General features: G+C 42.8%; 1 protein-coding gene across 7 annotated transcripts in view; it reads left to right on the plus strand.

Annotated features, from left to right (window-relative positions):
* ZNRF3 (zinc and ring finger 3) overlaps positions 1–17,136 on the plus strand; it is a 120,664-nt gene that overhangs the window by 96,623 nt on the left and 6,905 nt on the right. For all 7 annotated transcript variants that reach the window (XM_068911605.1, XM_068911604.1, XM_068911602.1 and 4 more), the window contains 4 exons: positions 9,729–9,803; positions 13,479–13,610; positions 14,559–14,669; positions 15,943–16,110. In XM_068911605.1, the coding sequence (XP_068767706.1) occupies positions 9,729–9,803; positions 13,479–13,610; positions 14,559–14,669; positions 15,943–16,110 (486 nt within the window). The remainder of the gene's footprint in view (positions 1–9,728; positions 9,804–13,478; positions 13,611–14,558; positions 14,670–15,942; positions 16,111–17,136) is intronic.

The following is a 17,136-nucleotide window of genomic DNA, read 5'->3' on the forward strand; positions in this document are numbered from 1 at the left end:
TCCTCCTTAATGGGATGACCCAATTTTGGGGAGAAGCATGTAAGGTGTTTCAGTGAAGAGCTCTTTTCTTTTTGCAGTAATAAGTATAGCGCTGTAAAGCTAGCTGTGCTGTAGAATCCAAGTGGAAATAACTTTCTGAAACCCACGTGCATCTTGGTCCTGACAGAAGATTACACCTGGCTTGTAATAAGGAGAATCTGTATTCCAAGCAGAAGTCAGAATCATGTCATAAAACTATTTTAGATTTTATTGCCTACTTTCAAGTGACACCATTTTAATCATATTGAAAATCTACTGTTGTGTCTGTGTGAGCCTTTTGCAGCATGCTTATAGCTGCTATCCGTAGAGTGGAGGTGCAGTTTGTACTCACTGCTCGGTTTAATAGGATTTCGGTTTAATAGGATTTTTTAACTCATACTTCTCTTCTGAGGAAATTAAGGGCTTTCACAGCATCAGAATCTGAGTGCCACTTGGCTGATTGAAATTGCAAACTGGCAGTGGCAACAGCTGCTTGTCAGCCCTGGAGATTCATGTGCTATATCATGCCTTTTATATAAGGACCACACTTTAGATGCCCTTCCTGGGTTTGTCCACACTTAACTGAAGACTCCTTAAAACTTGAGCCTCTGCAGAAGTCAAACCCTGATAATAAAAGCTCATGAATGTTTACTTCGGTACCAAAGCTGCCCTCTGCCAATGGAACAAAACCAAATGAGGACAAGTCTGCAGAAGGGGACTAGAAAAGCTGATATTCTAGAGCCTGGTACAGCATTTTGTATATCATTGCTCTGCTAATATTGACCACATCTTTGTGGTCTCCACTTGCTGTTGATACTGAGAAAACATGTGCAAATCAATTGCTTAGTGAGAGCTAGAGACTATTGGAACAGATTTTGCTACTTTGAGTCCGTGCAAAAGACGACCCTAACTACTGAATTGCTATATTCATCATTTCTTTTGATGAAATACTGCAGAAGGAAACCTCACCCCTTTCCAGTTGTATCCCGTAGTGATCAAGACGGTTGAAATGCTTGACCTGACTTTCCAAAGGAATAAAGTAAGACATTGGACCTTTTCATCAAAAATTACGTTCCTTTAAGTCACAGAGTATGCAAACAGCTTGTTATTGAGTGGTAATTACATATTACCAATATGCTATGTGAGAGGTTTATTGCCTATTTGAGAGGACCAAAGACAGCTGACAAAAGAATTGGCTATAGAAAAGGGATTCCACCTCATGCAGCTTGCACAATCCCACTCTTTTGGCAGATTAGTGACCCCTAACCCTGCAATGTGGAGAGTTCTGACATAGCATGTTGGGTCTGAGAATATGCCTCAAGTTCAGTGATTATTAATTCATAGAGAACTGAAGGGGAAAAAACCTCAAAAACTGACAGAAGGAGTGCAAGTTTGGTCAGTCTGGCTCAGTTCTCAACTAAATAAGGATGCATAAACCAAGTTTCTTGACTGCTTTACTCAGCTATCTCTGCACAGAGTTTGGGCAAACCAATTATCGTTTTTTCTGCCCAAAACAGCAATAGCAGTGTTAAAAACAAAAACAAAAAAAGCCTCAGTTATACCTGTTGCAGCTGTGCTGCTTCCCTCAGTTCTGACTAAAAGTAGTGTATTGCTTTTGGGTTCCATAGGACTCTCTCCTGCATGCTGTATCCTTACTCTTCTGCTTCCTACCTCATTCATTTTGGAGGACCAGACAGTAAGCAGTACATGCTGACACCTAATAGAATAAAATTAGCTTGCTAAAAACAGTCCACTGGTGTCTGTAGTGGTTGCCACCTAAACCATGGCCCAATTCCCCCACACCGCCATCTTTAACATTTTCTTAACTCGGAGAATAAATCAGCTCCCTCATGTACTATATACCATATTTATAATTAACATTTGTTATTTACAGTGTACTGAGTTCCAGGAATAAAATTTCTGGAGTAGGATGGTCTGTAGGGGCTAATCCAGGAAAACAGATATGTGGTTCTCAGTGTAAGTAGCCTTTGTAAGGACATAATGTTAAAACAGCAAGATATATCTGCGGTTTCACATAGGCAGCCAGTACTTTTAAAGCGTGTTTTTCTCCCTTCAGCCTGTCAATTGTGCTTAGAATATTTATTAAAAAAATTAAAAAGAGCATTTTTTTTTTTTATATATAGTAATCTGGCTCTACCAATAGCCATTTTCAACAAAGGGTTTAAGTTACTGTTTTACTTATGTGGAACGCATTACTATTTTTATGTAAGCGGCAGACCTGGAAGTGCTTTAATGAACTCTGCTTTCCTCACCTATGGTTCCAAGCCTCATTTCCTCTCTCATTTGTAATTTATTCACTCCCTGCAACCCATTGAATTAGTGTCATGTGCTCACACGTAAATACAGCTGTATATTGTGAGGGAATTCTGACTCTGGCAAAGGAAGTAAATGTAGTGAATAAAGGCTAATGAGGTTGGTGTGATTTTTCCTCTTAAATGGGAAGCTTGTTAAGTAGTTTTTCTTCTTACGTTGATTTCACAAGTGTTGCATGAGAACTGACATTTATTGGAGTGGTGCGGTACTAGAATAGAGCAGAAGATGCTTGCTTCTGAGATTATTCGGTGTTCATATCTGCAAGCATTTAGGGTCCTTGTGTCAGTAAGTGGAAGACTTTCTTGCTGCTCTGATAGTTGCTGTCCTCCTACCTGTTTGGAAGGAATGGGAGGAAATGGTCCACCTGTTTAAGAATCATCTGGCCACATGGGCTGAAAGTTTGTCTCATTAAGCAAGCTGTTGCTTCCTTATTCAATTAGCCTGGGCCACAGGAAGGGAGTGCAGAGCTCTTTCAATTTTTCTGTAGTTTTCCAAGGTAATAACTAGAATTTCCCCAGGCCTGGAGATGTGAAGCGATACTTTCCTCATACTTGTGTCATATGTTCTGTCTCTCATGCTCTCTAGATTGCGGGGTCTAGTAAATTCTTTCATGTTTTCATCTCAGATAGTATTTCATGTTCATCTTTATTAATAAGGATTATCAACAGTGAATTCATAACAAGTATGTGTCTGTGACCCAACACTCCTCAAGTAACTTTTCTTCAGCCTTCTCTATGAACTGTGATAGGAGAATGTCTATGTGAATTGAATCACTACAGAACACAGATGAAACCAGTATAATGTATTTGCAGTTAGAAATAAGAGGCCTTAAAATACGAAACAAATACACTGTATCCTACTATCGCCATCTTTCTTTGAGTATGACGTAGGCAAATGTTTTCTTCAGCAAAGGGATTCTGATAAAGTAGGAGATGTTTCAGAAATTGAGGAAGGGCATATTCAGAGGTAGGTATTGTATCCCTGATCAATTTAGTTGTTTAGAGGCACCTACATCCAGCATTCATTCAGGAAAGATACTTGAACATCTACCTAATGTTTGAATAAACTGTAGCAAATGGCAGATCTCTTTTTAATGCTCATTTACAAAGAAGAATTCAAGGAGTCATTTGAAAAGATTTCTAAACTGGCTGAAACTGTAACAGGGGTTACAGACAAGGTGCATGTTCTTTTGTATTTTATGGTATAGATAAGTACAAATGTTTGCTGGTTATTTTAACAGCATTCTTAGTTCATGAACTTGACTGCCTTTGTTTATCTGCTGCTGTCATCTTCTTCCCTAGAGAACAGATGATATAATCCAAGTGATGATCTCAAATTATAAATTTGAAGTTTAACTCAAACCCTAAAGTTTAACCCTAATGGATCAGGAAAATAAACAATCCCAAAGCAACAGGCCCTTTTGCTTGTTCTTTGCAGTCCCTTAACTGTGGCTGGTGTCAGTAAGCACTACTAGACCCCGCACCCCTAGGAAGTTGGGGGTATGTTTCAGGGAATGTAACTCTTTCTCTCTGCACTATGGATACCCTTTGTCCATCCTTCATTGGTACTACTTCATCCTAAGTGGTTCAGTTGCATTTTTCAACCCTGAATTTTGGCCCACTTAGGAGTGAAATCATGTGACTGCTTTCTTGCATTTTATTCTGGTCCATTTCTTGCTTTCAGCTGATCTACATGCTGAACAAGGACTGTGGGACTGACAAGGCAGTGATAATTTTTTTTATTTTTTGTTATGGATATGTTGCAGTATGAGGTCTCATAGGTTTAAATAGAACCCCTAGATTTTCATCCTTCGTGTCATTTGAATTGTATTTTTATTTTCAGCCTTTTTATACTAGCTAGCTATTAGGTTTAGTTTTACAGTATTGCTGATACACAAGACAGTGGATTTTTGCAGGTTATTTTCTTTTTGGCTTTTTAAGGAGAAAAAAGCTACTAACTTGTGTGATTGTTCCATGATTAATTGTTCTTATGATTAATTGAAATATTTTAGAAGCATCTTTACCTGCTGTACACTACATCAAAGGCATATAAAAAATAAACTTTTGAAGATTTGAAAATGTTAATTTTAAATGGCACTAATGTTAAAAATACTCAGGTAGTTACTCTTAACTCTGTTATCAAGAAATACAATTATTTCCTTTTACAGAAGAAGATAAATTTATATGCTGTTCTGAGCTAAGCTGATTTTGCATGCACTTTCAGTGGGGGGGAAAAAAATCACAGAACTTGAAAACAACATAGAAAAATGTTAGTTGAAGTGGAATTTGAATCTGTATACAAGTAACAAAAGAAAAGGTTAGAATGGATATTGGAATACAGCCTACAGTATTTGCTGCTGTTATAGTTGCAATACTCATAGTATCAATAGAGTTGCAACTGCTTATTGCAGTTGTAGCAAAGGAAATGTAGAGAACGTAGTCTGCTTTTGTTGCTCCAGATTGCTAGGATAAATTCTAAATACAAATACTACTTTCCTCATCAGGTGGTTTGTTTGTCTCTATCACCGCTCCGTGATGTCATCATGCTGCAAATGGACCCCTTCCTGTTCCTTTGCCCTTCAGCAATTCTAAAGATTAGTTCCTTCCCTCTGGCAAAATTACGTAGCGTAGACTATTTCTGCATGGCCTGTCTGTTATCAGCATCCACTAAAAGTGCTGGTTGTTGCTCTGTCGTCTTTGGCCCGTGTGCTTCTGGCTGTATTGTAGCTGTATTTGTTGGGACACTTTGAAACCAGTCTGTGGAAGGAATCTGTGAAAGTTATCAGTGCTCAGAAGAGCCGAAAAACAAAACTGGAGGTTTGTTGCTCCTTATATATGTGTCCAGACATGTGAGGACCTTCCCAGTGTATTGTAATTGATACTGAAGAGGCTTAAAAGTGGGACTGCAGTAAGGAAAGAAGACCTAACGTATCCATAGCTATCTCAAAGTTCACAGAACAAGCAATATGAGATTCAAGGTGTAATTTGCCTTATGCGGTACCCTCATCTGGACAGCTCTAAGGGAGCTGGGTCAGAGCTTTTCTAGAAAAAGAGGGCCTCCCTGTGAGCAGCATGAACCTTCGTATCCCGGGAGCCACCAGCTGTGATCAGGAGAAGAGATGCACACCAGAGGACTCCTTGTTGGAACAGACGTTCCACATTTGGAAATCGTTCCTAAAAATGAAAGCAGAAAGTGAGATTTCTCTTTTTCAGCTGCTTGCACCCAGATTTTTGTCAGCTCTCCCTTGTTGACCGTCTGTGCTCTACCAGAAAGGGTCTGAGAGGTTTTTGTTTGTTTGAGTATGGCAGTTCCCAACCACAAGACCTGGATACAGTGGCATAGGTTGCAAGTACAGACCATCGTTTGTACATCATTATATGTAACACAGAAAGGGGGAAATGCTGTAACAGTCAGATGCCCCCTGTAAAAAACATAATACCTTTCCACAAAACTTACTGTGATTCCAGACGGTAAATTAAGGCTGTACTTGTCAAGTAAGACAACAGGTTGCTGTTGTACAGTCTCTATCCTCTAGACAGCTACTTACATCTAACCTATTTGTTGCTGTTTGTTATTTTTGTACTTAAGGACAAAAGAATTTGTAAATTGCCAATACAGGGCTTGCTGAAGATGTCATTTCCAGTGCTGCTGCTAGGAAAAAAGGAGCACTTACGCCTCTCTGAGCAGTCTTTTTGCATGATTGAGCCCTATATGCCACTGATGTATAGAGCATACGTCACCTCCCTACCACTGCAGTCAGGACGTGGGAGCACTTTACCTAAAGAGTAAAAGTTATGATGGTGACGCTTGCTTATAGCAGCCGAGTAGAGCAAACAGGTCAGAGAGCGTTGTGCTACGTGTAGGGTAGGCTTTCAAACTCTGCCTAGTGCATAGCAGCTGGGAAAGGGGGGGAGGTTGTAGTCTTTATCGGCAAAGAACAATCATTTCAATTACTAAAAGTGCAGTTGTAATTTGTGTGTACTACTCTTTGAGAAAGGAAAGAGGAAAAATACTGGGGTGCAGCAGTTTTCTTTAACCACTGGAGAGAAGTAATCTCAGCAAGCGCGAGGCCCGCACCTTTACCTCTTTCTGTCAGTTTGCACGGGAATCGAATGGAGGAAATGCCTTTCCCTTTGTTTGGTGTTATATATAATGAAGGTAAGGAACGTACCTGTGCAACTTTTTTCTCAACCTCTTCCACGTTGTGTCTGTCTCTTTGATTTAGGTTTTGGCCCTTTTGCTTAAAAAATGTTATTAGGGACGGCCTTACCTGTTGACTGGAAAATCACATGCCTGCTGCAGCCTGGGATCGTTTCAAGTGGGACTTAACGGTGCTGCGTTATTTTGAGCTGACCTGACTGGCGGGTGGGGTGTTTTCAAAGCCGTCTTGGCTTTAATTATCCTGCGGGGGGGGGGGGGGGGGCAGCCGGGCCCCGCCGGCACCAGGGCGAGGGGGTCTGCGCCCGGGCCGGGCCCGCTCCTCCCCGCGGGAGCCTGCGCGCGGCCCGGGCCGGGGCCGAGGGGCCGGCGGGAGCGCGGCGCGGCGCGGCACTGCGCTCGGGAGCCCGCGCCAGACAGTTCGGCCAGCGCGGGGAAGGCCCTGGCGAGGGGGCCGGGCCGCGGGGCTGTGGGGCCGGCCGCGGGGCTGTGGGGCCGGGCCGCGGGGCCGGGCTGTGGGGCCGGGCCGCGGGGCGGGGCGGCCTGGGGCTGTGGGGCCGGCCGAGGGGCGGGGCCGGCCGAGGGGCGGGGCGGCCTGGGGCTGTGGGGCCGGGCCGCGGGGCGGGGCGGCCTGGGGCTGTGGGGCCGGCCGAGGGGCGGGGCCGGCCGAGGGGCTGTGGGGCCGGCCGAGGGGCGGGGCCGGCCGAGGGGCTGTGGGGCCGGCCGAGGGGCGGGGCGGCCTGGGGCTGTGGGGCCGGCCGAGGGGCGGGGCCGGCCGCGGGGCGGGGCGGCCTGGGGCTGTGGGGCCGGCCGAGGGGCGGGGCCGGCCGAGGGGCGGGGCGGCCTGGGGCTGTGGGGCCGGCCGAGGGGCGGGGCGGCCTGGGGCTGTGGGGCCGGCCGAGGGGCGGGGCGGCCTGGGGCTGTGGGGCCGGCCGAGGGGCGGGGCGGCCTGGGGCTGTGGGGCCGGCCGAGGGGCGGGGCCGGCCGAGGGGCGGGGCGGCCTGGGGCTGCCGGCGGGCGGGGGTGCTCGGACCGCGCCCGGAGCGGCCTTGGCCGGCAGCCGGGCGCTTCGCGGCGTTGCGCGGGGTGCGACCGCAGCGCTCGCAGACGGCTGCCCCCCCCCCCCCGCCCGCCGCGTTTTGCGCGGTTCAGAGGTGTTTCCGTTGTAGAAAGACGTTCAGAACACGAAGACACGCGTGTCCCCCCCCCCGCCGTAACCGCGCTCGGCGCTGCGCTCGCCCCGGGGCGGCTCGAGGCTTCACAGCGGCGCAGCGCGGCAAGCGCGAGCGGTGCTGCCCAGTCCTTCCCAACGCTGGCACCAAAAATTCCCGGTACTAGAGGTGCCGTATGGGAGTTTTTCCTTCTGAGTATTGGCTTGTCTCTCGATTGCTAATGGGAATAAATAAAACTTACTATGGGTAGATAATATGAGGGAGGAAAAATTCAGGCAGAATAGTAAGAGAAATGTTCCTGACAGGTGCGATGTTGTTGTTGAAGGGTCTTCTAGAAAGCGTTTGAGGCTGTATTACATGGGATTCTTTCCTGTTGTCTGATACAGCTTAATTTTAAGTTTGATAAACGGGGAAAAAATTAACTTTTTCAGCATGGTTTTTGAAGTTAATTGCTACTTTTCATCTCTAACCTATGAATCTGCAATACAGAGTAGAGAATACAGATTGCACCTTGTTGGTGGAAATTTAACAATGAAGCGCTGTGCTTTAAACTACTGATTCACTCTGTTCGTAGAATAAAGGTTTTTTTCTGGGCCAAGCTATAAATTCTCTTAAAAGATATCTTCAGAGATCAGAAGCGCCTTGCTTGTCAGCTGACCATCCTGAAAGAACAATCTAGATGTCCTGAACAGTTCTGCAAGCACCGGGTGTCTGTAAAAGCTGCCGTCTAGGGAAACTCGGGGGAGCTTTCAGCTCAGGGCCGTATCTTTGCGATGGAGAATGTGTGCTAGATTCCTTTTAACTCTTCCTCCCCAACAGCTATTAGTGATTAGCCAGGTGTGCTGACTTCAAAGGGGACAAATATTTGCTGGGCTGAGACAGAAACCCCATTTGGGAGTTGATTTCCCTCAGGTGCTGTCTGATGTGCTTTATTAGATTTAAAATGAGAACAAGATACAGGAATAGAGCAAAGAAAACGTCCTGTTGATGCTCGAACTCACAGTCCTGTCCTGACCTACATTCTTTTTATGAGAACACTGAGTGGTATTTCGTTATTCATCACTTTTATATGTTTCTCTCATATCTCGATTTAATCTGCTTGTCTCTGTGAAGAGCCAGCGTGCTCTTGTTTAATCTGTGATGGTAATTACTGTCATTGCCTGGAGAAATAGCTGCTTGCGTTTTGCATCCAACAGAAGTAGTGACAGTTCTGAAAAGATACTGGGAACGTTTGCTTTATGAGGCCACTGGGCCATGTTTCAGCAGAACGTACAGAGGCGTTCTTGCAGAAACCGGTAAAAATAGCATGCCTTACCGTAGGCGGTTAAAATATTGCTTTCTGTATCTCAGAGGATTTTAATATGTTCTAATACCTCCTCTGTGCTGTTGGTGATCCGATTTTGGACTATGTATTTGTAGAAAAGCCTTACACTTAAATAGGTTTGCTTTTATTTGCGTAAGAAGAGTTGCATGCAAGACTTCTGACCTCTAATGGTCAGAAAGAGAAGTATCCTCTGATGGGGACAAAAAAACAGGTACTTTGTACAACTTGGATTGCAGCGTTCTAGATTTTGTCGTGATTACAAGCAAGCATGACCCAGGATACTTAAAAGGTGTAATGAGCCTGGTCCACCTTTATTTCCTCCTATAATGAGCTTGGCTCTCTACCCCAGATGACAGGAAAGGTTGTTTTTTATGGAGCTTATAGTGCGATCTTTGAAGTAACGTTGAGGAAAAAAAACATAATTTAAGAATTACTATATTTAAAATCTTTAGAGGGTGCAAATCTCACCTGAATTCCTTTAAAAGCTTGGTGAAGAAGTCTGTGTAGGAAGGAACAGAGAGACTGTAGGAGCTATACTGAAGTTTAACTGCACTCCACAGAAGTTCAGTAACTCCTATGTTTGTGATTATTCTGTGATTTTTTTTTTTTTAACCGCTACACACTGTTAAGTTTGATATCTGGAGCTGAGGAGAAAGAATCATTTTTAAGGTAAGAGGTGGTCTTTTGGGGTGAAACTGAGGGTGCTGTCTTTCCCATTGCAGGCAAAACGAGCAGTGCAGCGAGGAGCCACAGCAGTCATCTTTGATGTTTCTGAAAACCCAGATGCCATTGATCAGGTATGAAGAAAGGCCTAGTCTTATTATAGCCTCTGGGCTTGCTGTTCTTAGGGCTGCTGAGGTAAGACTTGAAAGCGTGCAGCGTCTCCCAGCACACCTACCTGAAGACACAGTGCTTCTGACCCTGGGTAACATGGTGCTGTGGTTTTTCTGTTGCTGTTTTGGAAGGCAAGAAGCAGTGGAGGCGTTGAGAATGTGGAAGAGGGAAGTTTGGGGGATGTTTTTTTTTTTCTTCTAGCCTGCTGCAAGAACAGAGAGTACAGGATTGGGACTGGGGTTTTGAGAAAGGACGGAGGCAGACTTTTGTGGCCTGTGATCTAGTTAAGGAAGTTCTCTTTGCCCAGCTCTGTGTACAAAACACTGTATGTTTGTTGGCCCTACCCAACTTGCGACTGATAGTAGTCACTAGAAGCAGCCACTGTCAAGCAACCGCTATTTTTGAGGTTGCAAAATGGCTCCCAAACCTTGTTCTAAACAAGATTCTTAAAAAAGTTCTAAACCTTTTTTTTCCCATAGCTGATGATTTCTGGGCTATGTCTTTGGTAGACAAGTAGTATATGTTTAGGTTAAAAAAAGCTGGCTTTAATTCTGAAACGAGCCTCTGCTGGACAAATGAATGCAGAACCTGTGCAACGGAGGCTTTGAGAACTGTGCTTTGCATCAAGGCTGCAGCCTTGATCTTCCAAACATTCTCAGGGATGTTTTTTTTCCCCTTTTGTACACAGAAAAATTATTTGCACAAAGCTGAAATCTGTGGGGGTTTTCCCCCACTGTTTTCTCTATGTTACGTTTTGCAGTTACTTTCAGCAGCTCTGCTCTGAACTTATGAAGCTGTGTTAGTGATTCTTACTCTTTTCCCTCTACCAGTAGCAGCTATCCTTCCTTGATTTGTGATAGAAACCTGGATGCGAACCTGGGTTAATGGATTAGTGCAGCAGCTGACAACGTAGGCTCTGTTAGAGGATGGAGGAGCAGCTTGTGCAAACATACATGAACAGGAGGTTGCTCAGGGCTTTATCCAGTCAGGTCTTGAAAGCCTTCAGCTACAGCTCTCTAGCTTTCATGCTCTAACCATAAGTGTTAGTTGTTTGGCTGCTTCTCATGCTGCTTTGGACGCTTGGCTTTCATGCGTTTTAATTCTCAGCTGAAGTCTTCAGACCCCTTGACACGAGGGGACGATAAGTAATCTGTCTTTAAAACAGGTATGATTTGGCACTCTGAGAAAGAGTCCAACAAGCCATGACTTCTTGGCAGTCATTCCTTCTAAGAAACAATAAAAAAACCAAGATGCTTAACTTTTTGTGCTAAGGTGCTTGAAAGTAAAACCTATTACTTCAAGTATTTTTTAAGGATTAAGGTTTGCACTAAATTGTCTTATTGCTTAAATCTCTAAAGAAAAAAGTGAAATCAGGTTAGCTCTGCCTGCCAAATGGGCTGAGAGATCTGCAAAGAGCTATCCCTGAAAAAGGTACTAATTCCACTTCACCCAATTTTAAAGTGTTTATTTAAGAGATTCTGAGACAGTCTGTGCATTGTGAGGCTTACTGCCATCTTCACACCTGAACTCTCCTTTGCTGACTGTTTTCAGAATCCAAGACTGCGGTACTGATGAAAATTGAAAACATGCCCTTTTTTTAACCTCTATCTTGGACTAGAATTGTGGAAAACAGTGGCAGATGGATAACAATGGAGGAAAAACTGACATGAGTTGATGTGAAGTATTCTTTGTTCCCATGGAAACATCCTAGCAGTGAGGGGAGCTCCTGCTTTAGGAAGCTCTCCCAGGTCTGCTTGTAACCAATCAGTGGAGCAGCTAAGGGAGAGTGCTCTGAAAGGGAGGACTGGAAGATTATAAAAGATGATCCTTCGTGCCAGCCATTAAACAGAAACATGAAGTACGACTAACCAGGAAGATTGTCCTTGGACAATTTGGTAGCAATATTGCTACCAAATGAAAGGGCTCTGAATGTTGAAGAATTAAGTGCAAGGCTTTATATACAGATTTTTTGTTTGATTTTGTTTTCCTATTGATCTGAATATCTTTTGCTGTAGACTAAGAATGAAGCTTCATTTTTAGAAGTTGCTCTGTGAAGTCTGATTTGTCTCTTGGTTTTACTTTCACATAGTTTGAAGAGGAGTAACGGTACGTAGAACATCAGGTTTAGCAAAAGTCTGGCAGCGTGCAAAAGCTACTGGGGAAGCAAATAAATTATTTCCTAGACAAAAAGTGTAGAGAGAGAGAGTATGGGTCTGGGAAGCTAGGGACAGTAATTGGATTTGGCCTTAGGCCAGCAGGCCTTGTAGAAGCATAGGATCCCTGGGTTGGATTCTAGTACGTGAGCTAGCTTTTAGTTCTTCAGAAGACATCGCGCTCTCAGAGTAGTTTGATCTATTTTTCAGAAGCCCAATTAAATACTGGAAAGGTTCTCCTTTAAAGTCTCAATGAAATCTGCCACCGTTATCTGGACAGATTAAGTAGAGTACTTTGTAAGCGGAGGAGGGATAGACCAGCCAATTGGTAATTTCTACACATTTTAGCCATGCCTTAGCCAGTAGGTACAGAATCTCTGCCACATGCTACTCTTGTTTGACCTGCTCAAACTCCTGTCATTTCATTCCTTTTCCCTGTGCTATCTTCATCTGTTTGTCAGTGGATTGCTTATTTTGAATCAGTTAGCGTCTGCCTTAGGATTTATCTTTTGGTTCAGAATAGGCTGTTTGAATTTAGCGTACGTGTGCCATTTTGTAATAGAACAGTTCTCTTGTCTGGATCTTCCTCACTCTGGTACCTAGTTCAGCACACTGGTGGGATTGGTTGCCCAGAGAAGTTTTGTAGTCTCTATACTTGAAGGTTTTCAAGACCCGACTGGATAAAGCCCTGAGCAACCTGATTTGATCTCAGAGCTGACCTTTCTTTGAGCAGAAGGTTGGACTCCCGAGGTCCCTCGCAACCTGACTTATTCTTGGATTCCATGATCTGGCCTTTCAAAAGAGCTCAGCTGGACCTGGAAGGCAGTTCCAGGGCAAATTAAGCTATCTACCTGTGTGCCTTAGGCTTTTAGGCCTCCAAGTTGAAATCAGTAGCTCTAGTAAGTGCTACAACCTAAATATGAATTGAATTTGAATAAATTTGAATGAATTTGTGGAATTAAGCACCAGAAATTACAGACCTAAATAAATGGGCAAGGTACAATGAACCTAAGAGGTAGGAATTCACACTCTTGACGTGAGATTGTTCAGAAAGGCTAAGAAACCTGTATATAAATAATATAACTTTGAAGTTGAAATAACAAAAGGTTCAGAAAATTGTGAAGTTGCAAGGCTGATTTTTATTGTTTTCTTCATTATGGAGTTTAATTTATGACTGTATTAAAATGTGTACTGGCACATAATGCAGTTAAGTTAAAGCTACTGTTCAGAAGTAACATTTGGTTATACTCACGTTTTAGTTTTTGGTTAGTAAAAAAAAAAAATCAAATAAAAAAATCAGGTTGATTCGAAAGTTAAATTCAGGTCTGAATGTGTGAACGCTTCAGTGAAGGGTTGTGCTAGAAAAGAACAACTGGTGCGTCAGTCATTTCCATCTTCATACTCCTTTCCTTTTCTTTCCTTTATCCAAAAGAGTTATTTGTCCTGAAACGTGCCTTTGAGTAGATTATTTCTTTGTTGTTCTAGCTGAACCAGGGCTCAGAAGACCCCTTGAAGAGACCGGTGGTATATGTGAAAGGTGCTGATGCTGTTAAGCTAATGAACATAGTTAACAAGCAGAAAGTGGCACGAGCAAGGATTCAGCATCGCGCCCCACGGGTGAGACTTTAAGAAACTTTATCTAGGTATTGCACATATTGCACTGCTGCTATTTCATGCAGTGCTTGTTAACTGCACTGATTGGGAAGATGTTGTTTGATGCATCCTCTGAGCACTAATAGATGTGAAATTCTGTTCTACTTTCTGAATAGAGTTAAGTAACTACGTTGGGCAAGTAACTACATCCTCAGCGTGACCCCTGATGTCTTTCATAAGGATCCTCTTTAATTTGTAAATGGTCAACTATTCTATGTAATAATTTTCCTTTTTCTTAAATAAATTAATTATTGCACGCTCCTGGGAGTTGATATTTTTAAGGTAATCTGCCCAGTGTTGACTAGTAATTCTTGCGTAGTGTTTTAAATATGGGTTAATTATTTGGTATCTGAAAATTATGTTTATGATACAAAGTAGTTTTTCTTTAGTTTCTTTCCCTTCAGGAACACTTCCTACATGTAGTTTACACGAGCAGAACAAACCTAAAGATCAGCCATTACCCAGTTTCCATTTCATTTTTGTTACATTGTAATGGAATTCTTTTGTTAAGCAATATGAAGTATATGAGAAGTGGCAACTTGCTGAAGATTCAGAATTTGATTCTTGCTTCCATAGGTATGCAAGCGAACCAATGACCTATGACAATTTGTATTAGTGTGATTCACTTGGTGAAAAAATGATTGTTTTTTGTAGGATCAGTTCAGAGATGCTGTAAAACTGACATCCCGTGACTGGCAATCTCTGTAGGTCACTCAACTTTCAATAAAGTATGAACACCAGGTTTTGTCTCATAGAATCATAGTGAATGAGCAAGACAGTGTGCTTCGACTCTTGCCGTTGGCATTCTGTACATGTAAACTGATCACTGAGAGAGTAGAGAAGAGAAAGAAATAATAGATTTGAATATGATCTAAGGAGAGGAAAAATAATATTTTTGTTTTAATTTTTAAGCAACCCACCGAGTACTTTGATATGGGGATTTTCCTGGCCTTTTTTGTGGTGGTGTCTCTTGTTTGCCTCATTCTTCTTGTCAAGATCAAACTGAAACAGCGACGTAGTCAGGTAAGACCAGTAACGGTATATTCATCGAATGCTGAAAGTTAGCTGTCTCTTACTTTTTTCATAGAACTTGGTCACTACTTCTGAAATGCAGGACATTGATTTAGAATAACCATCTGTGTGGAGAAGCGTTCATCCATGGATGCAGAGCTTTTGAAAAGATTTGGAAATGTCTTTAGAGATCTGCATTGACCTGTGATGTCTGTTCAGTTAATTCTTGAAATGAAAGGGATATGCAAGCAGTGGATTTAGAAATGTCTTTGGAAAGGAAGAGTGTTTCTGGTTGTTCAGAGGTTGGTTATGAGTAGCAGCGGTGTGCTTTAAAAGAAGTCCAAACTCTTGCTGCTGTATTGTGGAAGGAATATCAGGGTTACAACTCTTTTCAGTAGAATGGCATCCTTTGATTCTTAATGGGAGAAGGTTGCAAGGTAAAAAGTTTGATTAGGAGTAATCCTAGATGAGATATTTTCAATTTTTCCTGTCAAGACATGAAAGGGAAAGCAAATAGAAGCTAATGGACCTTGTGGCGTGTAGTTGTAGGCTGTCCAGTATATATATACGTGTACACACATACATATATGTGTGTGTGTGTGTGTGTGTATAGATATACGTATAAAAGGAGTGCAAAGCACTGTAGATGCTTAGAGTTCTTCGCTTGCACATCTTGCACAGTAATCCAAGACATTATGGGCCAACAGTATGTCATAGGAGTGTTACAAAGGGAGATGATGTATTCTACAGTAAAGCAAAAACAATTCACTGTCTTCCTAAACTTCCATAGTTGATGTTCATAAACTAAATTTTGAGGAGAGAGGAGACTGAAATGATACAGCTAATTCAGTAACATTTCGTTTTACTTCTTGTCTGAAATACTGCCTCTGGTAATATGGCGGTAAAACTATAATGGGGCATTACAGTCAATATTGACAGATTAAAAAAAAGTTCCTCACCAAGTTCTGTACAATGCCCTAGATAGTTGCTGCCTATCAGTTGAACAATTGCAGCCTATCCCAACTGTGGGCACCTTTACCCTGTTTCAATTCAAATTAGCTCATCATTCGCACTCATGCAGGTGGTATACTTTCTTTTCATGAAGCTTCCGATCTAAATTCTAGTTAGCTTATTCTGTACTTAATTTATGAAATTGTGCATCGGTCTGAACCTGAGGCGATTTGGTGAGATGTGTTAATTTGATGTGGTGATGTGTCTCTGCTCCTACGATCCCTTATGCAGCAGTGTTGCCTTCTTTTTTTTCCATTTTTCTTTTCTTTTGTAGAATTCTATGAACAGGCTTGCAGTGCAAGCACTGGAAAAAATGGAAACCAGGAAGTTTAAGTCCAAAAGTAAGGGACACCGGGAAGGTAGCTGTGGAGCACTGGACACGCTCAGTAGCAGCTCTACCTCTGACTGTGCCATCTGTTTGGAGAAGTACATTGATGGGGAGGTAAAGGATAACTAGTTTCTTCAACCTGGCTGAGAGCATGGCTGAATTATTTATAGTACTGTGGCAAACAGCTGACTGTTGGGTACATTGTGTGTTGAGGCTGAGGGTTGCCAGACTGGTTGCATCGAGTAGCCTACTCAGAGACGGCCTCAACTGCGTTCTGCAGCTCCCAAAGGAAATCTCAAGGGCTTTTCCATGCTACAAAGTTAAGAGTTGAGGGATGTGATTTTGCAAGTTGATACCTCCTTCAAGTTCATTTTCTTAAGAAGTACTTATAAAGAAAGTCAGGGCTTCCTGAACATTTAGCGCTCTCATTATTTTTAACCAGTGCTGTGCTATCCAAGGTGATGGTGCATGCAAACTGTTGTGGACATAAGGGATACATTTTATGCTTTGCTTCTCAGGCTCTGATGGTACCTTTAAAATGTCAGGTACACAGCACTGCTGGGAAACCAGAGGAGGAGGAGACTCCAAAAGGTTCGGGAACAGCCTTTTCACTCCTCAGTTACTATCTCTGTGTTGATGTCAGAGTTTGCTTTCTTTGGCATGATGCAACCCAGAGGAAGCAAAGAAGGATATGAAATATAGAAAGTATGCCCCCTAGAAGAAAGATAGTCAACATTTACAGCTTTAAATTTCCATATAAAAATGATTTGAGGACATGTTCTTTTGAAGTGATTCTTAAAAGATTCATTCTTTTTCAGGCAATAGAAAATATCAGCTGTATCAATATCCGAGGGCTGCAAGCTCTGAGCAGAGAGTTAATGAAGCTGGCTGATCAGAAATTATTTAGAGGAGCAAGAATGAGGGCAAACAGAAATTTCAGAACGGTATAAAGCTGACCGGACAATAAATTTGTGCTTGAACTTCACTGTGAAGTGATGCACATAGAGAAGAACATGTGGTAGCTTCACATGTAAAAGGTGATGTGTTCTGAGCTGAGCATTACCATTCAGGAACAAGATCTTGAGGCTGTTGTAGGGACTTCTGTGAGAACAGTTCAGTGCTTTGTAGCAGTCAAAAAGA

Source organism: Struthio camelus, chromosome 17 (assembly GCF_040807025.1).
Source record: "Struthio camelus isolate bStrCam1 chromosome 17, bStrCam1.hap1, whole genome shotgun sequence".
Classification (NCBI taxonomy): domain Eukaryota; kingdom Metazoa; phylum Chordata; class Aves; order Struthioniformes; family Struthionidae; genus Struthio; species Struthio camelus.